Source organism: Phaethon lepturus, unplaced genomic scaffold (assembly GCF_000687285.1).
Source record: "Phaethon lepturus isolate BGI_N335 unplaced genomic scaffold, ASM68728v1 scaffold4709, whole genome shotgun sequence".
Taxonomy (NCBI): Eukaryota; Metazoa; Chordata; class Aves; order Phaethontiformes; family Phaethontidae; genus Phaethon; species Phaethon lepturus.
Genome location: NW_010564036.1, coordinates 27,123 through 49,592, shown reverse-complemented (window position 1 = coordinate 49,592; position 22,470 = coordinate 27,123). Strand labels below are relative to the sequence as shown.

The 22,470-nt window shown below is 38.0% G+C and overlaps 1 protein-coding gene across 1 annotated transcript in view; it reads right to left on the bottom strand.

Moving 5' to 3' along the window:
- LOC104626724 (otogelin-like) overlaps nucleotides 1-22,470 on the bottom strand; it is a gene marked incomplete at its 3' end in the record, with an annotated part of 66,533 nt that overhangs the window by 20,480 nt on the left and 23,583 nt on the right. The window contains exons 13-20 of the mRNA XM_010294721.1: nucleotides 21,019-21,151; nucleotides 19,865-20,042; nucleotides 17,913-18,037; nucleotides 15,664-15,876; nucleotides 13,905-14,070; nucleotides 13,339-13,413; nucleotides 9,904-9,947; nucleotides 8,571-8,724 (exon numbers count right to left, since the gene is read on the bottom strand). Of these exons, the coding sequence (XP_010293023.1) occupies nucleotides 8,571-8,724; nucleotides 9,904-9,947; nucleotides 13,339-13,413; nucleotides 13,905-14,070; nucleotides 15,664-15,876; nucleotides 17,913-18,037; nucleotides 19,865-20,042; nucleotides 21,019-21,151 (1,088 nt within the window). The remainder of the gene's footprint in view (nucleotides 1-8,570; nucleotides 8,725-9,903; nucleotides 9,948-13,338; nucleotides 13,414-13,904; nucleotides 14,071-15,663; nucleotides 15,877-17,912; nucleotides 18,038-19,864; nucleotides 20,043-21,018; nucleotides 21,152-22,470) is intronic.

The following is a 22,470-nucleotide window of genomic DNA, read 5'->3' as shown; positions in this document are numbered from 1 at the left end:
AAGCCACTCTCCATGATATTTGAAAAGTCCTGGCAGTCAGGTGAAGTCCTTGGAGACTGGGAAAAGGGTAACTTTTGCACCCATTTTTAAAAAGAGTAGAAAGGAGGACCCTGGAACTACCGACCTGTCAGCCTCACCTCTGTGCCTGGGAAGCTCATGGAACAGATCCTCCTGGAAGCTATGCTAAGGCACATGGAGGACAGGGAGGTGATTTGAGACAGCCAGCATGACTTACCAAGAGCAAGTCCTACCTGACCAACCCAACAGCCTTCTAGGATAGAGTGACCACATCAGTGGACAAGGGAAGAGCTACCAGTGTCATCTATCTGGACTTCTGTAAGGCCTTTGACATGGTCTTCCACAACATCCTTCTCTCTAAATTGGAGAGGTATGGATTTGATAGGTGGACTCTTTGATGGATGAGGAATTGGCTGAATGGTCGCATCTAGAAGGTAGTGGTCAACGGCTCAATGTCCAGATGGAGACTGGTGACAAGTGGTGTCCCTGAGGGGGTCTGCATTTGGACCAGTACTCTTTAATTTCTTCATCAATGACACAGACAGCAGGATCAAGTGCACCCTCAGCAAGTTTGCAGACACATTTTTTTTGGGATGCCATCAAAAGGGACCTGGACAAGCTTGAGGAACGGGCCTCAGTGAACCTCATGAGATTCAATAAGGCCAAGTGCAGAGTCCTACACATGGGACGAGGCAAACCCCAGTATTAGTACAGGCTGAGGGATAAAGGGATTGAGAGCAGCCCTGCCAAGAACTTGGGGGTACTAGTGGACGAAAAGCTGGACATGAGCTGGCAATGTGCACTCATAGCCCAAAAGGCCAATGTATCCTGGGCTGCATCAAAAGAAGCATGGCCAGCAGGTCAAGGGAAGTGATTCTGCCCCTTTGTTCTGGTGAAACACCACCTGTAGTCCTGCATCCAGCTCGGGAGCCCTCAGCACAGGAAAGACATGTACCTGTAGGAGAGGGTCCAGAGGAGGGCCACAAAAATGATCCAAAGGATGGAACACCTCTCCCGTGAGGACAGGCTGAGAGAGCTGGGGTTGTTCAGCCTGGAGAAGAGAAGGCTTTGGGGACACCTTATTGCAGCCTGCCAGTGCTTAAAGGGGGCTTAAAAGAAAGATGGGGACAGACTTTTTAGCAGGGCCAGTAATGACAGGAGAAGGGGTAACAGTTTTAAACTAAAAGAGGGCAAATTTAGACTAGATATACAGAAGGAATTTTTCATGGGGGTGGTGAAACACTGGCACAGGCTGCCCAGAGAGGTGGTAGATGCCCCATCCCTGGAAACATTCAAGATTAGGTTAGGCTCTGAGCAACCTGATCTAGTTGAAGAGGTCCCTGCTCATTGCAGGGTGGTTGGACTAGATGACTTTTAAAGGTCCCTTCCAACCCAAACATTATATGACTCTATCACTGTCCTGATGTGTCTCATTTTAAGTAGAAAAGTACTATGCAAATAAAGCAAAGGGACCAAAAGAATGAGAGTAAGGATGCTTTTATTAGCACTTTCTTTTTTTCCCCATAACTATTTCCTTTTTTAGTTTGTGTTATAGGAAAGGAACATAAGAAGAGGGCAGGGACTGAAGAACATCAGAAGAAAGAGGGTTTGAAGAAGGGACCTCTCTCACCCTGCTCACAGTCCCATCTGGGCTATAAGGTAGGGGTCATCTCAGAGAGCACCTGTAGCTCTCACAGCTGCATAAAAAAAGTGGTACACACTGCCTCATCATCAAGTAGCACATATCCCAAGGCAAGACTGAGGGAAAGGAAGGCTGAGGTTTGTACTTTGTCCCAGCCTATTTCACAAAGAAATGCCTGGACTGGCACTGTATTGGTGTGATGTTTGATATCTTTCTGTGTCATCTCAGCTGTGTTGTACCTCTTATCTACCAGCGTAATTTCAGGGCTACGACTAATTTTTTTTTCAGCGTTCAAATATTTTTAATTAAGCACACCTCTTGAAACCTCTCTCTACCTGCCCTCAAGTACCACCATTTCCTTCAAGAATAGCGCAAATGAAATTCAGCGCTAAAAATAAAAAAAGTGTTGATGCAGTCTTTGTAAGAGAATTGAGTATTTTCCTGAGGAAACAGAGTGCATAGCCATGATGGTATGCCCATGAGGGGTAATCCTTATTTACCTGGAACACATTAAATCTTGCTAACAGACCTCTCCAAAACTCTGCCTAAACCAGAAAAAGGAAAAAATTAAAAATACTTAGCATGATAGCAGCAGCAGTGTCATCCATAAGAGAGGTTTGCACAGAACACTACTTTTATTTTCATACTAATAACAATAAATTCTAAGCTTTACTTAAACTGAGGAGCAGTACATCTTTTGAAAAAGGATACTAACTCATACCAAAAGGACAGGACTTTGAATTAATTTAAGGAGATGTATTTTAAGACGTGACACAGTTCATGTAATTACTTCTAATAAAAGTTAGTTTTCTAAAAGGATTTGAAACTGAATTGCACTATTCCCCCATTATCAGGTTTGTTTGTCCACAGATTTATTTATAAGATGACAAAATTAATTGTTTTGTTTAGGCAAATTAGAAAGTGATGAGCTTTGTTTTGTTTGTTTGTTTGCTGTTTTGTTTTTTTGTTTTTTAAAGAAAACCCTTTCAAGAATCTGTTTAAGCTCCTTACATATAATTTGATACAGTACACCACTTCAGAAATACAGTGATGATTTAGAAATTTTTGGAGGAAAAGCATGGCATGATATTGATTTCTTAATTACAAAGCTTCATTGCAATTACAGGATACTATAGCTTTCAGTTTACTATCTTTTCATAGCTCTATTTTATGAGAGCACTACATGATAAAAAAAAAGAAACAGACCTAAATTCTTATTAGGGTAAACTGGCCCAAATTTAGTGAAGTCCAGGTTCAGCACAAAAGAGAGTGTTCTCTATCATAGATTGTAACAGTTGTCTGCAGAGGTGGAGTCTTGTCCTACCACACTAGAGAACATTGCATCCAGCCTTGAAAGGCCACGCAACTCCACACCACTCATTCAAGACAAACTGAGGTGTATATTGGAACACTAGCATCAAAACCTGGTCCCACAAATGTCCGCGATGTCTTAGTGACTATAACTCAGTGTGACAACATTGAAGTGTTTGGAATCTGGAAAAAATTTTGCATATACTTTGGTACCAAGAAAACTAAAATCCCAGTTAACCTGTGTCAATCACAAGCCATGTCTACAGTAATCCATGGCTGATCCACCTCAGCTTTTTGCCGGTTTTCTTTTTTTTTTTTTTGGAGGGGGAAGGGGGAAGAGTGATGTGGTTTAATTAACATAGCTTGTAGAGGGGACAAAGCCGTAAGAGGTCAAAAATGTGGAAGACCTAATAGGTAGGCAACACTATGAAGTAGTAACATAAGTAGCAGAAATAATTACTATTTGCATTTGGGGCAATATGTATTGCAAACTATTGACATAACCCTCAATTTTTATTTATTATTCATATTTAGAAGGGCTCTTGGTCTTTACACCAAGATAGAATTAACATAGAATATACATAGAAGTTATGAAATATTTCAGTTAATGGAAATATGAACGGATAATACGATCTAAAATAAATACTAATGTATATTAATAAACAATTCAACCAAGTCAGTCCAAATAAAAGCATCTGCCTTCTAAAAGATGACAGTGCTTTTCTTGTGGTAGCATTTCTCAAATGAGGTGCTTGACAATGAATAGATAAAAAGAACATATAGCAGGTATACTCCTAATGTTCAGTTTTCTCTTCTAGTAAGGAGATTTTTTAAAAATTGCACTTAGTTATATATACATATAAATACTTTTCAAAAGCTCACACATAAGGAAGAAAATTCCCTTTACCAAAAAAAATCTGTTAATACTGTCCTGGTTTTGGCTGGGATAGAGTTGGTTTTTCTTCCTGATGGCTGGAATAGTGCTGTGTTTTTGATGTAGTATGAGAATAATGTTGATAAAACACTGATGTTTTTGGTTGTCGCTAAGTAGTTGTCGTGCTTATACTAAGTCAAGAACTTTTCAGCTTCCCACGCTCTGCCAGCAGGGAGGTGCACCAGAAGCTGGGAGGGGGCACAGCCAGGAGAGCTGACCCAGACTGGCCAAAACAATATTCCCTAATATATAACATCATGCACAGTATATAAACGGGAGCTGGCTGGGAATTGCTGCTCAGGGATGGGCTATCAATCACCAAGAGATGAGCAATGGTTGTGTTGTGCATCATTTGGTTTTGTACATTCCATTACCAGTAATATTATTAGTATTGTTGTTATCATTGTTGTTTCCTCTTCCTTTGCTGTCCTATTGAACTGTTTTTATCCCAACCCACAAGGTGTTTTTTCTGATTTCTCCCTCATCCCATCTAGGGGTGGGGAAGAGAACAAACTGCAGTGTGGTGCTCAACTGCTGGCTGGGGCTAAACTATGACAAATACCTACTATTTTCTTTTTTTTTTAGTGATATATACTCAGTTTGACAAATTTTAATCCTTTTGTTGTTGGTTATTTCAGAGCATCAACTGAGATCAGGAAGCAAGGAGCAGAAGCTACCTACACAACTTCAGTCTTCACCTTATAACCATAAAGATACATTTGTCCTTTCTTTAAGCCCCAAAGTGCTATCAGAACCAGCTATACTTAAAATAAATCCGTCAGAAAAAAAAAAATCAAAATTTATAAAAATAGTATTAGCACAGGTATCAGACATCACTGGTTGAATTCGGGGTGTGTAGCTTAGCTGGACTGAACTAGTGTTGTTTAGCTCATGCACCTTGACAACTCCACTGGCTCCATGATGAGGCAGGGCCATTCACATTACTCAGTGTTATAAGTTCTGTAATTTCTATTATTTTTATATATATATAAGAACCTGACCTCCTTTGTTATTCCGAGGGGCTCTCTAAGAGAGGGGGGAAAATGGCTTTTTAAAACGCATGGGATACATCATATCCAGTAAAGCCTGCATGTTCTACATCATGATCCATGACAGATAAACATGTGATCGACACATTCTCTCTCTCTCAGATCAATTAATCAGTATTTCAAAAGCATTTTGAGGTAATCCTTTAACAATGAATCCTGTGTTAAATTTTCAGTCCTTTTTAATTTCTGTGCTCCCCCTAGAACACAGGGAACATCTGCAGATCCCTTCCAGGGATCCTTGGCATTGCGGTATGGAGTTTGGTCTGTTCTGCAGCCCCAAGGACTACACAAATCCTTCACCACTACTACTGGATCACACAAGAGTAGCAGGAAAGCTGCTCTAAAAAGTTGCTGAACTAGGCAAAATAATTACATATGCAACATGATTGTGGCCTCTCTGCTGCAGTGACATGGTTAATAAGCACGAAGATATACACCCACACAACACAGTACCAAGTAGCCATTAAAAGTCCTGCTAACCCTCAACTGTCAGTTTGAAAAGCCTATACACATTGTATATACAGTACAGTATAAGACAAGCACAAACCAGCTATGTCCATTTGTGGTAAACACGTCATATAGTATGTAGAAATGTAGGAAGACACTACTGTTTCTCTCTCTTTCTTTCTTTGTCTTTTCTCTTTATTCTTCTGCAGTCTGACTAAAAACTCTTAGTGTCAAAACATGAATGTTTGGTATAGTTAAAGAGGGAAAAATCATATGAATCAACCCAGAAGCAGAAAACGTAATTCAAAGACTGAACTTGAAAAATTACCAACTGTATTGTAAACAGAATATCATTTTTCTGGAATGCAGCATGGAAATACAGGAAATAGCCATTTAAACAATGACAGATGAAAAACAGTATGAAAAAAACACAAATGAAAGCTTAAAAATCAGTTAATATTTGAGCAAAGCAGGGTGAAACAACATCAGAGTGTATGTTCCAGGAGAATTATTGTTAGACCTCAATCACTTCTAAAACAGAGGGAAAGTATATGATCATAGTTTTTACAGCATAGTTACTTGCATCTGATTTATTCACTGTAGACTAAAAAGGAGGTCAAATGAACCACACTCAGACTACCACTGCTTTTCACTATTATTTACTTATTTTGTATTAAATTTCCGTTCCATGCAAGTTCCCCTAGAATGTACTCTAAGCGCAACAAAGATAGAATGCTAGAAATAGTGAGGTATCTGAAAGAATATTTCAGACTCTCCAGATACTATAAAAATAGACTGCAAAATAAAAATATTGCCCTCTTGAAGTCTTAACATCACCTTCTGCAAAAACAGGTTCTTCCCCTCTCTTTCTGTGTTAAGTATCTTTCATGGTATCATTGAAGAATAATCATCGCACTAAACAGACTGGAAAGATCCTTCCTCCTGAAAAAAAATGTAGCTTCCTGAAAGATCCTTCCTCCTGAAAAAAATGTAGCTTCCTACACAGGTTTCTTAACTTTGACATATTAATTTATCTACACCAAGGTTGGGTTTTTTGTCACTAGTTTACCTAAAATCAACCAAAAATAATCAAGACATGTTAAACTGGTTTCATTACTGCTTAGATCAGTTTAGCTTACAGATAATGAATCAAGCTTAACTGATGCAAGACCTCAAACAGGAACAAAAGTATGAATAAAGGAATGAAACTAATTATTTCAAGTAAAGAACTAATGTTAAGATTGAAGTAATTCCATGGCTGTTTAACCCGTGTAAAGTGGACATTGTCACCTCGGTTTTGTATTTCACCAGTAAGAACTGATTGCCTGGAATTGCCTTTGAAGTTGCAGAAATTTGTGTCAGTGTCCCTACAGGCAGTGTAGAGCCATAGGAAAACAGAAGTTTGCCAAAGTTGCTGTAAATACGGACCTTCTTAATTTTGTATATTTGTCTCTAGGAAATGAAAATTACAAAATTCTGCCTCTTAACTATACAACATATTATCAGAGCTTTGGGATACCAATACTTGACACTGAGCCTTCCAATGCTAAAAAACATTTACATTGCTTAAATTCTAGAACTAATTTACACCAGGAAGCACTAAACTTCAGAGAGGTCATGCAAAACAAAACAGATGACAAACTTTTTATTCTTCGCTGAATTGCCTGCCATACAGTGCTGCTGAAGGTATTGGCTTTGAAGGGTATCAGACAGGTCCCACAGGATGAGATTTTGCAATTCTGAAAAAAATAGAATCATATAATCTTTGGGTTGGAAGGGATCTTTTAAAGGTCATCTAGTCCAACCCCCTGCAATGAGCAGGGACATCTTCAACTAGAGCTAGTTGCTCAGAGCTCCATCTAACCTGACCTTGAATGTTTCCAGGGATGGGGCATCTACCACGTCTCTGGGCAACTTGCGCTAATGTTTCACCACTCTCATTGTGAAAAATTTCTTCCTTCTATCTAGTTGAACTCTACCCTCTTAGTTTAAAACCGTTACCCCTCGTCCTATCGCTACAGGCCCTGCTAAAAAGTTTGTCCCCATCTTTCTTTTAAGCCCCTTTAAGTACTAGAAGGCTGCGATAGGGTCTCCCCAGAGCTTTCTCTTCTCCAGGATGAACAACCGCAACTCTTTCATCCTGTCCTCACAGGAAAGGTGTTCCATCCCTCTGATGGTTTTTTGGAGACCTCCTCTGGACCCTCTCCTACAGGTCCATGTCTTTCCTGTGCTGAGGGCTCAGGAAAATGTCTTCCTCCAGTTAATTTCAAAATCTATCTTAACACTGCACTTTTTCACCAGGGTACCATATTGTGAGTTGGACTAATTACAGGTTCCATTTCATGTGAACAGTTTGACATTTCATGCTTCTGAATGTTAGGGTAAAAAGCGGAAGTCTGAGTAGCAATATCTTACCATGACACAGAAAAATCTACACATAATGAGTGTAAGTCCACAGACTTCAAATGACATATTTCAACACAATTCAATTGAGGATCTGGCTTTTACTCTTCATTTTTGAGGAGGCTCTCAAGGCATAAACAGTAATTTTAGAGTGACAATACTTAAAAACTTCAAGCTATCTGCTTAAAAGACTAAATCCCATCAAAACCAACATAACCTAAACACATAATTGCTATTTTTATATTAAAAAAATCTCTCAGCTATATAGTGCTTGATTCCAAAATACGACACCAGCTCATCTACACATTTTCAGCATAAACCCCTGAGACTTAAAATATCCTTCCTTTCTGAGGAACAAAATACTGAAAATAAAGTCTAAGAGTGAAGAAATAGGACTCCTTCAGTCAAATGTTCAAATAAGAGGTTAGATAGCTGAAAAAATATCTAGGTAAACGCAGTTCTGCTGTAGTACAGGGATTGGATCAAAGTATTTCAATGCCCTTTCTATATTCCTGTTAGGTTGTTTTTAATATTGTGAGGTGTTCAACCTTTAGCTCCAGCTGCCTCTTAGTTTACTACACGTTATGCCTTCAATGGCCCATATAATTTTGTGGTTAAACCTTCACAGGTCGCATGGTCACCCCTTGACATGTCAAATTCTCCAAGTAGAAGTGTGGTATGTCCTTAGCAGAATTAATTACTCAATCCTACTGAAGGTAGTCATCTACGTTTGTGCACCAAAAGATGCAAATCTGTCTGTACTCACCCCAGTGGGCAGACACAACCTGAAACACAAGGAAGGTGTGCTGAGAAAGTAAGGTTTAGCAGCTGATTCTCACAAGTTCTCTCTCTGCTGAGTTCAGGATCAACTTGTGGATTACTGCAGTTAATATAGATCTGTCCAACAGGGCAGCTGTGTGCTGGGGGGGGCAGAACCAAACAAAACACATTAGTCTTCACACCTGAAATTTTGTATTCCATAAAGGTGTGCAATAGATTTAGATTGAGAATATGTAATACAAAAGTGTAACATTCATTAACACCAGTAACATCCAATGGCTTGTCTCTCCTGAGCATAGTTAACTTCATGGAATCCCTCTACAACTCATACAAAATACTGAAAGCAATATATTCATTTAGTGAGGGACATGTCTAAACACTTAGTCAGGAATCGGTCCTCCAAAACAGAAATGCCAAGTACTATCAGAGAAACAGAAAGCAACAGAAAGCAAAAAATATCAAGAAAAGGTGCACGAGCTAGATGTGACTTTCCATGCTGGAGCCACTAACTACAAATAAAACAACTCTATTGCACAATTGCTTTTGGGTTGTGCTGAACATACTGTCTATACGTAACAGAAATACCTGAAGTGGCAGTTTTTTTGAAGTGTTTTTGGTTGGTTGCTGTGATTTGTTTATTTATTTGTGAGAGAGGGTCTGGATGATTGTCAAGCCAGTACAATCACCACCTTCAAGTGTATCGGGAACAGATTTCCACTAAAGGCCAAAGAGTTGGCAATTCTAGAACTGAAACCTCAAATAATAGTCTCTCTCACTGAAGTACAAGGAACATCGTATCAAGAGTATGGACCATAATACTTAGTGATATATAAAATACACTGTAATAGAAAAAGCACCTGTTACATTCTTTTGCTTAAGTATGAAAAAAGAAATATTATTTTTTCGTATTTCAGTTAGGTGCAGGAAAAGAAAAAACATCTGCGAAAAATTACTGCCAGTGTTCAGTTCCTACAACCATGTTTTATGGGGTAAAGTAACCTCTGGTTGTCCTACTGAAGTTCTACTGTTTGTCATGCAGCTAAGCTTATTTACATTAGCAATCTAAAAATAAAATTAGTATTTTAAAACACTAGGAAAAAGGTTGCTCAGATTTTACAGTATTTTGGATAGTTCTGCTCCTTTGCACCAGCCTGTCTTTCAATCACACAAATACTGTAATTCCTAAACTACAGATTCCCTCCTGCAAGTTATTTTGTACATATTGCAAAACCTTATACTACAGATAGAGGTTCCACAAAGATTGGAGGATACATATTCATTGTACTTGAAAGATCTTTTCCCTCTCTCTCTTCACTCACCTATTACGTTGTTATCACAATTCATTACTCCATCCCTGCAATGGCTGCAATAAAAATACATGAAGATGTAATGAGAGCCAGGAAGATATAAAATATTAACGTTTTCTGTTTAATAATGAAGCGTGAAGTATGAATCAATACAAAATAACTGTATAAACATTTGCATTGAACATTAGAACTACGGATAAAGTGTATATTCCCTTACACAAAGAATATTAATTATACTTCAAAGTTTTACTTTCTGCATAACATTAGTATGAGTTAAAATGACTGGGCTGACATAAAAATACATACAGGAATACGCCACTACACTGATCCCAAAGATATCGGTGCAGTAATAATAAACTATGCCCTGTACATAACAGAATCATCATTATCTAAAACAAAAATGCAACAAGCAATATCAGCAAAACAAAGCTCCAAACACACATACCTACATGTTACAGCAAACTCTCAGTATGTACTGTTGTATGAACATTCTTAACACTATTATAAATGCTCCATTTCCTCACTACCAGCTTTGAACTCTGCTGAAAAGCAAGCTCTTAGTTTATGTGAAAATCTTGACAATACCAATAGTTAAGTTATCCCACAGTTGAAGGCAAAACCCCAATGTTGAATATAATACAATCACAAGCTATTGCGATGGCCACAATTTTTTTGTACTGGACTGAAATGACTTTTCCCCAAGCAAAACATAGTAACAGTAGACTGATAATTTTATCTTTTCTCAACCACTCTTAATATGGACCATGAACAAAAACTCTCCATCTGAAAAGATCTCAATATCATTAATTTCCATCTCATTTATAACAAAATGAATGTTTAAATTCTTTTAGTGTTCTTGGCCCACAAAAGGTAACAGTGATGCAGATGCTAATTTTTATCTTCACGCTGTCTCAAACTAATTTTGCTTCAGCAATATGATAGGATTACTGGAATAGCAACCTACTGTGACTATTATCAGAACCAACTGGAACTACAGTTCATAACCAGAACCTAAAAACATTCAAACAATTCTATGCTAATCAAGATTCAAAATAAAAGTTTTAAGATAGTTTATCAAAAATTTTGCAGGATGTATACCCATTCACACATACAAAATATTACACAGGCAGGAACAGACACAACATGTTTCCCCTACATGACAGTTCAACAAAGAAACAAGCAAACTGCATAAAACTCAACCCTAAAAAGGTACTGTATGCAGGGAAGCACTGAGCAACATAATACTGTCTGCTCCTGCCTAATTCTAGCCAAAATAGCGAAGTACTTTTATAAAAGTGGTAGTAGATCTGATAGCAACTCATTGTCAGGGAAAAAGTGGCTTCGTTTCAGGTCCTGTGCTTCACTAGAGAACCTAAGCCCATGAACTCCAGCACTATTCTCCCATTCTTTTGCAATGGCTAAGACATCCCCAGTAATAAAATTCCCATTTTATCCCCAGAATAAAATTCTGAACATGCTATAACCACTCTACTGTCATGTTTGGAGTTGTGTATGTACCCCAAAGCACTGCAGGAAAAGTGTCCTTGCTCAAGGACTTCACAGTATAACTCAGATAACAGGCAAAACAGTACCAAAAAAAAACTGATAGGGAAGCAACTCAAATACTGACATAACATCAGTATCAAAATGAAAATATTTTAAAGAACTGATTGAAAACAACAGAGTAGAAAGGCTACTCCATAGACAAACATGAGAAGAAATTCCAGTTTGAAAGTGGAAATTCCAAAGAGGAAGAAGCACTTGAGAAAGACAGAGAGCATAAGACCATAGCTGTTTCTAATAAAAACAGTGACAGATTAAAAAACACCAGTACATTGTGTGTATTTTTTCCAGTTCATCCATACATAAAAGTCCTACATGACTCCTAATGCATTACTTAGCACAAGGTAATTCAGAGGACCTGACAGTCTGTACCTCCATGTTTGAAAGCCTTTCCTCAGCAGATGTGTATACAACCTTGCTAAAACGCAGAAAGCAAATGTCACGACTAGATAGGAGATACAGCCCTCTTATTTTATCTCAAAAACTAGTAGTTGTAAACCAGTAGATATATTTTAATTAACACTCACATGAAACATAAGCTGCCAGATCCTAAATAACTCCACTGAAATCAATAGAAAGATGTTTTTCACCTGTAGTAATTTCTAAAAAAATGCATTTGCAGATGATCACATAATCAGTGTGCATCCAGCCAAATATCCACCATAGTGCTTAGCATAATTAGCTAAACTAGACCCTTGAGGAGGAGGATGAAAGGAAACAAATCAAAGAATCTACCAGGAGAAGCCCCTTCTCATGACTCCCAGGGCTGTCTGTGAACAAAAGTATCCAGGAAGGCAGGTAATGGTGCACTCAGACTTTGCACAGCCTCATATGCAGAATGGGTTGCCTGGTACTCTCCAGGGAACCTGCCCTAAGGTACAGATGAGCTAACTTCACTATTAAGATATAGATTTATAATGATCAGTATTCATGGACACTAGGCTCCTGACAAGAGTGAGAGTGAGAATGAGCGTGGGTGTTTACTAAGTGTCCCTATTGCAATCAGTGTCTGACAGTATTAATCTCTTATATCTGACTATTAATCTCTTACATGGCCTTCACAACAAACTGAAGTATTACACTCATCTATCATAGACATGATTTGGTCTGCTCTGCTTTTACTTTCATGCTCTATCAACTGACACAGGCAGTGAGAACTCAAACATTACTTCAAGAAAAGGAATTCTGAAAGCTTGTTTGTTACAGAACTTGTTGTCCACGTTATTTAACCTTCTCCAGACAGAACTAACTGTTGAAAAGAATGCATTTGGCAGCACCCAAAATAGTTAAACAAGTTTTCTTCTTTAATGTGATGACTATAATGATGCAAATGGAAGAGCAAGAGGACAAGAACAAATGCCAAATGTAAGCAATAATGATGTTTATTTACCTTTGTCTGCAGCTGACAGCTATTTGTGTTGTTTTACTTGATAAAGCCACACTGCTCTTTTACACTGATTCTATACTAATGGAAGACAAATTCTTAATTATTCTTCATTAATGGATTTAGAATCTGGTATAGGGAACGAGAATAGCAATGAAGGTCTAGCTGAACAGGCTTGAATGGACAGTCAGGAAATGCCGAGGGTTTTCTGGAGCTCTCCACATCAGTACAGATCTGCAAAATGGCTTTTCTCTCTAATTTGCACTTCAGTATATTGGATTATAGGCACAGCAGCCTGAAAACCTAAGTTCTAAAGAAGCTCTGCCCAAACATGCATAGAAAACTGATGCAGGTTTATTCTATATGCTTCATTAAAAAAACCCAAAACCAACAAAAAAAACAACAACAAAAAACCCAACAGTCTATCCAGAATGATTTGACGTAACTCTTAAAACAGAGACACCATTTAGTCAGATGAAAAACCAGTTTTTGTATCTTACCATTTGCCCAAAGATGTCATAACATTTTCTCCAGGGGGATAGTCAATTCCTTGAAAATAACATGGGCATTCACTTCTGGAGTAGAGAAAAAACATGTAACTTATTAACTAATAGAAGAAAAAAAAATTCCCATTGACATAATTGCTGTTCAAAGTTCAGTAGGTTGCTTTGTTGCTTTGGTGAGGTTTTTTGATTGGCTGGGTGGGGGGGTTTGTGTGTCTTTTTTTTAAAACACAAGAAATTGATCTCAATACTGCCATTAACTCGAGTGCATTCCAAACCAAATCAGAACCTCTATACAACAGTGGACACCCTCTGTATCTCTTCTACGCCAAAAAACCGACAGTATGTAACAAACTAGCTTTGGTAATGTTGGACGAGTGTCAGTACTATAGAAGAGCTACTTTTTGATCGTCACACAGGTTCTGTATAATTCTAAGATCCCCACTAAATTTACAGATGCATAACATCTACAATGTTACACATTTATTAGCTTTTCACTCTGACTTGCAAAGGGAATGGTCCAAAATAGCGAGCATGACTATCAGAATTGCAACTCTACGTACCTCTGTACACATCGTTCAGTCTTGGAATTCAAATACATTCCAGAGGGACAAGCACAGCCTTCAACACAATCACTGCTGCATGTCTCTGGCACCGACAGTGCTTGGCAGGTTCTGCCACAGGTAGATACACAAGTACTGTACTCCTTTGTATCTTCACATGAAAGAGCTGTCCAAATGAAACAAATCTCTCAAGTTACAGTGCAAGAGACTCAAGTACCTCCCAACAGTTTTCTGATAAACAACTTTATGCTTTCATTCTCAATCACATTAAATTCCACTAAAATTGGTATCTTGGCACTATGCTGTGTAAACTACACAGATGTAAATCCGCAGTAATAATGAGTACAATGAAGTCTGTGCAGTTAATCCAGGTTTACATTGGGGAAACCAAACATTTGAAACTTTTTTTCCCCTCTAACTCTGAAAATGCTTGGCTCCTGTGCATGGGCTTTGGGAAATGCACAGCATCTTAAAGAAAACATTAAAAGCAGTAAGTAAAATGTGTGTAGATTGCAGATGTTGCACAACACCATCCTCAGTTTTCTTTTTATAGATATATCTCCTATAAAGATCTCCTTAAAAAAAAAAAAAAGGATCTGAATTTCTTGAAGTAGTACAAAGATTCACATATTTAAGCCCTACAAGCATGACTTTTTAAATATATTCTAATAAAACTATATTTGCTTCTAAAAAAGATAAAATAAAATTAAATTGTTTGAATGATTCATTCGTAGTGGACACAGCCATTCATGCAATAATGATTGCAAGCAAGCCAGTCTTCAGATATACATACAGATACTCCAGCTGAGCCAACTTTCCAAAATCCTTTTTCTCATGCATTACAACATGGATAAGTACATGATGTGATGAAAACTAGCAGATGTTAAATTCTTGAATGTTCCTTAGAAAAGATTTTCAGCTTTGTTTATGGAGCCAAACCTTCTGAAACATCAGAGGCGTCAGTTTAGGACTGTTTTATAGGGTTACCAATTCTGTAATTTTGAAAAATGTAGATAAGGGCACTACATGTCCTACTCAGCATCTTTTGCATCTCTGGAAGTTCATATAAACTCAAGAATTTTATAATATTATTCCACTCCTCTACTTGTGAGGCTTTATATAGCAGATAGTGTAGAGGTAACAGATGTCACCTTTAGCTATCTATATTCTTCCATTCATTTTAAATTAAATATCAACAATACCAATTCACTACACTTATTTCAGCACTCTGTGTACTTCAGTGTCACTGACAGTAAGAAAGTAAGATAACAGAGAGATTGTCAGAGCGCTGATGTTGACAATAATCCAGTGAAAACTGCTAAATACATCACCATAATTCTTTATCTCATTCATTTAAAGAATTAGATAAATCTAGCATATATGAGGAAAAGAACAAATCTATTTACGCAGCTCATGAGAAATATCAACATGGATATGAAATATTCAAAGTCATGAAAGAGATATAGACATATTTCTAATTCTGTAGACATCTGAAGCCCTCCAACCACTTCAAAGAGATCTTTGCGTTGTTTAAGTCAAAAGAACTAAAAAAAGCCAACTATAAAGGAACAATCCTCTAATAACACTGGTACTAATTCTGCCTTGGCAAAAAAAGAACCTTGTCCTGTACACATGAGATCATGCTAGAATTAATCCTTCTCATTTAAAAAAACTATATTTTTAACTTATTTTCTGATAGTCATTCTAAAGTCCTCAAACAGTGATTATTTAAGACTAGAAGCTGTGAAAGGCAACTCACCACAGTCTGGGACACCTCCTCTGAAATCTATTACAACTCCAAATCTTCGGCAATGATGAGCATAATGGGCCAGAGCAGAGCAAAAACAAATCTGTCCACATTTGCAAGTGTCTCTTCTGCACTGCTCAAAATAGGGAACAGGACTCAAATAGGGGTAGCATGGAGCAAAAAGTTCTTTCGTAAGGATGCTACAAGCTTCCGCTGCATAAGAGGCTACACAAACAACAGATTAAACACTGTTTCAGTGATGGAGTTTAAAGAGACTTGGAATAAAAAGTGTCTTCTATACAATGCAACTGATCATGGTTCTATACCACTGCCATATATATCTTTCTATCTTTGATATCTATACAACTGTATTGAAGGACAGAAAAGAAGTTAACTGCTCATAGTTTTGAGCTTGTTCTGGGACTGACTGAGGTATCGGGAAAGCTTTACAATACAGACAGAGCCTACATACAGTCTCCTATCTTTAAACTGATTCATGGATGTGGGTTAGGCAACAGATGTTACACACTACCCAGTGCCTTTCATAAACACCCAGGATTACATATCTCTTCAGTTTAAGTTATTCCCAATAACTACTTCAATAGGTCAGTATTTTAAAGAGTACTCTGTTACCCATTGTTTCAGCTGCATAAGGCTGCACATACACATGGAGCTGCTAGCTTGGGGTACCACTATTGCACAGGAGAAGCAGCGCAGTATCAAATAGTTACATAAGAAACTTCGAAGACTGCACTCATCTGAATATCTTAATTCTGACTAATTAAAGAATTGTGCAATAGTGATCCAAAGAAAGAATATGGTATATTTGCATAGCCAGAAAGAGATACATTTGCATTTCGCACAAAACGAGATGCATAAACTAGGACTTTAAAATTCCCTTTCCAGAATTTCTGACTTCCTGTACAGGCCGCTTTTTTCCCCATTCATGCCTAAACCCATTAGCAAGAATGCAGCTTCCGAGTGCTGCACGTTGTATAAATACTCAAAAGACAGGATAATGTTGTAGGAGGAAACGTGATGATTTCCTAGCACTGCTGAAGTTACAACCAAAACCTTAATCAATATGTTATCTTTGTGTCTTGCTTAGAAGTGCGTAGAGTCCAAGATAAAAAGTGGTAGGAACTGTAAAATGGATATACCTGCCAATCTACAAAGTTCATCATTATTAAAGGATGTCTTAGTTACCATCTGTGGACTTCACGGCATCAGCTACTAGCATCTTTCCCCAGCTGGACCCTTTCAGCTGAATCTAAAGGCTGGCAGTGCATAAGTATCTTTCTCCTAACTACCTATTTTCCTCTATAGCAGACAATTACATCAGATATTTAATTTTTTCAGTATTTTCAAAAAAGAATACTGCAATGCTTTTAAGCCTCCATCTTAACTAGCAGCATCACCAATTCTAGGCATACTGCCAACCTTTAATCCATGTCTAATTTAACACATTGTAACTGCAAACCAGAAATAAAAAGCAGTATTTCAAGGGCTTCTGCAAGTATCACAAAATACTTAAGCAATACACTACATGATTTGTTAGGGGACTGTACTCAACAAACGCTACCTGTAACTATTAATTTTTTCAGTGGGTAAGAAAGAATCACAGAATCACTAAGGTTGGAAAGGACCTTCAAGATCATCAAGTCCAACCGTTAACCCAACACCACCATGCCCACTAAACCATGTCCTGAAGCGCCCACGACCACACGTTTTTTGAACACTTCCAGAGATGGCAACTCCACCACCTCCCTGGGCAGCCTGTTCCAATGCTTGACCACTCTCTCCATAAAGAAATTCTTCCCAATATCCAATCTAAACCTCCCCCGGCGCAACTTGAGGCCATTTCCTGTCATCCTATTGCTAGTTACTTGGGAGAAGAGGCCAACACTCTTGTCGCCACAACCCCCTTTCAGGTAGTTGTAGAGAGCGATAAGGTCTCCCTTCAGCCTCCTCTTCTCCAGACTAAACAACCCGAGTTCCCTCAGCCGCTCCTCATAAGACTTGTGCTCCAGACCCCTCACCAGCTTTGTTGCCCTTCTTTGGACAGGCCCAGCACCTCAACGTCCTTCTTGGAGCAAGGGGCCCAAAACTGAACACAGTATTTGAGGTGTGGCCTCACCAGTGCCGAGTACAGGGGCACGATCACTGGTTATTACTTTACTTGATCCAACTAGGAAAAAAATCAGCACAGATGTAGTAAGTAGAAAAGCATTTGTCAGTAACAATTGACCTTCACTGCCCACCTGCCTGCAGATGAATATCACATGGATCCATTTGCGAACTATCATGCACAAGAATGCACACCGATGAAGTTTTCCATGTGTTTCCAAACAGTTCTGGAGTGCTTTCAGTTACTCCAGCTGGAGATCTTTTACAAAAGAGAAGTCAGTCACAAAAGATACAGTGAATTTACAGAATGGTCTCAGTTCTACCACCCCCTTCAAGCAGAGTTGATTCAAGCTCCCCTTCCACTGTTCCATATTCTCAGGAACTCTCCTGTAAAGCACCGTCAGCTTAAGTTTCAGGACTCTTTCTTTCCAGGCAAAGGCCCAGAAATGAAAGACAAGATCTGCTCTAGAGCCATTAGATACTTCGTAAGGAAGGACAGATCAAAACAGACCAAGTTCCATTTTCGCAAAAGAGAAGGGAGCACCACTGTCCTGAAAGTGTGCACTCTCCTATTCATACTTCTGCCATCTCAGTGATACCCGATTACTTTTTCTCTCTCCTCTACCTAGCTTCCGGTCTGTTCTTGGGTAGCTGACTTCCCAGGCTCCCTAGTCCCTGCAAGACAGAGGAAGGAACAGAAATCGAAGGGTCCAGAGGCGTAACTAGAATAGTTGAATAGATATCCATGAAGCCCAGGTAAGCAGAGGGGCATAAGAAGCTGGAAGATAGAAAGACTTTGATCAAAAATAACCAAGACTCATTAATATCGTATAGGGAGAATGATCAAAACAGTACATTTAAAGATGGGATGTTACACTCTAGGGAAAAAATTGCATGAGGCATACAACCAGTAGTATTACTTCTGGTAAAGTAGCTGGGGCTGGAGGTGTTGCAACAGGCATCACTGTCTATGGCAAGTCTCCTAAATCTAGCATGGATCAGGTGTTTCGTGTACATGTCCAGATGTTCGCACATTACCATTTGTGTCATATCTCAGCATAAGCTCCTGTAGTTTAAAGGTTTTTTTCCACAAATATCAACTATTAAATAACTTCTCACTTGTTTGAGGACAAGTCCAAAGACTGTCATCAAAAATACGTACAAAACTTACTTGCTTCAAACAGAGAAATATTTTAAGTAGTTTTACACAGATCTCTCTTCATTGACATCCTGTCTATATATTTCCTGATGTCATTATAAACAGTGTTCTGATAATATTTTTTAATCTTTGAGATAGAAATTGTTCAAAAATCCACTAGAACATTTGTGGGTGTGTTTTTAAATGGGAATTACTATAGAAAGTTTCCCCAGTTTTGGTTTAAAAGATTTTAACTGTTTTGAGAGAAAGAAGTTCTCCTAATCTTTTTTTTCCCCCCCCTTGGTCAAAGAAATATTTTGTCATGCTCTAAATTAATGTTTTCCTTCTCCCACTTCCATTAGGCTGCTCGACCCCCTGGAAGCAAAGTTGTTCTTTAGCATCTGTAGGAAATATGCTGCAAAAAAGCTGGACAAACAGCAGTCTTGACGGTGGTGCTCAGGCAGCTCTGACCACCTTTCACTGCCTCACAATGAAGCGAAACTCAGGCAACAGCCATTTCCTATTGCTGGCCTGCAGGCACTGAACAATAGAAGCTCTGTCAGAGAGAGCAGATTAGAACGTGCATCAGAAAATAGGAGCTGGGAAGAGATAGAGAGGCTTGCAGGGAGGCAGGAAGTCCCTTATATAGGCCACCCCATATTTTAGACAAAACTTTTCAGATAAAATAGCACTTAGTTTAGGAGTCATATATATTTCACTGTGCTTTTGTATTAAAATATTTTAAGAAAAACCTGGCTTGATATCCTATAGTTGAAGTTACAGATACTCTGTTAGCAAACTAAAACCTACTATCCATCTCACTAAAACAAAACAACAAAATAAATTATTCTTGGTATCTATCTATTCAGCTTCAGTACACACTTGATCTACCACTCTAACTGTAAATATTCATATACTGGCAAATAGAAATCTTGCAGCTATTCATACAAAAAATCATCCTCTGTATTTCCATTGAAGGTTCCACAAAGGCCCACAGTATCATCTTTCCACCGTCCATCAGCTTGAAGATAAAGCCTCAGTCCTCCTCTGTCATATAGTAACTGTAATCCAATGTGTGTCTTTACTTGAAGAAAGAGAGAAGACAGTTTCCGTATTTCAAACAACTCTGGTGAGTAAAAATAGAGATTGTTGAAAGGCAGAGGAAACCTACTTGTAACTTGCATTTTATTTTTTTGTTTTTGTTACACTTTTTCCTGTTTTTACTGTTTCCTATTTTCTCCTAATCATTGACTTCTCACAACAGGTTACACTGATTCAGACTTTAAAGAAAAAAACCAAAAAGCTTATGACAGTCACCACACTTTTTAGAAATGCATCCAGAGGTTCACTGGATATTCATAAAGGTTAACTAAAAGCAAATCAATGTAAAGATACAGACACTGCAGATAACATTGCAGACCATTTATTTTAAACAACCTAATTCTAACACTGGCAACATGTTTCCTGTATTAAAGCCTTTTTTTTGAAATTCCTAAAGGGCCAAGGCCCCACAGATGTCAAATGTACTAACTATTTGCATATAAATTTCTCACCGAAGCTAACATCAAATCTCACAGAATACAGCCATATATTCAGGTGTAATATCTTCCAGAGGGAGAGATTTAAAACTCATTGACGCAAAAAGGAAAAGAAATAAAAGAAATTTTTTGTCCAAAAATCTGTAGCTTATCTGTAAAGGGCCAAGAGGGCTCTTTCCACTTACATTTACTCAAGTTGCTCACAAAAGAGGGCAAAGAAATTATTCCGTTCAAGAACCACAGAAAAGCACTTCCCCTCAGAAAAAGAACTAACCAACTTTCTAAATGTGACAGATGGCATTTGGACTTTTTTTAGAGACAGAACATACTCAATCTTATTGGACACTAATCCAATACAGCTACCATACAACTCCTACCATTAGTGTAAAACATACATCAGCAGTTAATTTGTGAAACATTTCATAAAAAATTAACTATGTTGATATTAACAATATACCACTCCAGTATGTGAGCAATATTGACAGTATCAGGACATACACGTATGCCATTAAAATACTGCTTTAGCGCTTCATAGGAGTTATATGCTTATATATTATTCCTTACCATCTGCATAAGGCAGGTTAATTTTGTATTGGTCATGTACCAAAACATCTCCTGAATGAGTCAGAGTCACTTGCCTCTTGGAGTCCTGCTTAAGAATAAGGCTGATTGATTGGATACATGATCCATCCCGGTTCTACAAGTAAGAGCAAAATAATTAAAAAAAATACTTAAGTAGGATGAATGTTAAATAAGAGTACAAGTAAAGCTATGATTAGCGGGGAATTGAAAATTTTCAATTGTACCTTGCTTCTTAGCAGAGTGCACTTGTAAAACATACAGTTTTACAGCTAAGTAAGAAAACTTCGTATTTTGAATGATTTCAGCATGTATGCTAAAATATAATGCTAACCCACTATGCAAATACAGTTCAAAAGTGGGATTTGGAAAGAGAAACTTAAACAATTCTCACATAGCTTAGTACAAAGACACCAGCAATTCATGAGACCCCCCGATTAAAGGCCCACTGAGGCTGAGTTAATGCTTACAAACAAGGCTGCATTATCCACATAGCAGTGCGCAGAAATCCAACTTTGTACTTTAAAGTGTTCTGATATACACAGGTTCTTTCAAAGCATATTTAAGATATAATTTTTTTTTTTTAAGGCAAACAATAATGGAAGACAGAAGCATCTTACGAATCATTAGTTAAAACAGCATTTAAGTTGATTATTTCTGAGAGGGGTTGTGGACTATGTTCATAAGCTCTCTGGATGAATATTGATGAAAGGCAGCATCATGACAGCATACAATAGCACAACGTCCAACTGGTCTGACTTGCTTATTGTTACTACCATTGTTTATTCTTATTTCCAGTTCAGTTCTCCAAGGCAAAACATCATATAGAGAAACCATGAAAAGAAATACTGCATTTCAGTATGGATGAAACATACTCCCCGAAAAACGCGAGATCAACCTTACCTACACCCACACTCTTCAGTGGCACTTAACAGCAAACTTTACTAAAAACAGCTAATTGACTGAAGTCCTAAAAAACAAAGTACCGAGGCTCAGGTGCTAAAGTTTCACGCCATAAAGAAGCTACACAGCCTATGCAAGAAAAATTTCACAACAGCTTAAAGATCAATAATTTCAAGTTAACCACTTCCATCAAAATAGAAATCAACTATAATACACTTGTTTTATGTTAGTTAGGCCTGAATTTTTTCCCATTCAAGCAAGTGCTGGAGCTGGTTGGTACCTAAATAAAGTCCCAAACTACTTAATACTCCTGCATGTTTTATGCTACTGTATTGATCTTTGACTAGACACCATACTACACAGGTGGAAAGCAGACGTCTGAGGGCTATTGAATATTCAATGTTTTTAACATATCACAGTAACAAATATACCTCTACTAAATAACATGGAAACTAGCCAGATAGATGATTAAGACTAAACAGTTCCTATCAAAGTTCCCAGGCCAGGACTTAGACCTTTCAGAATAACTACAGG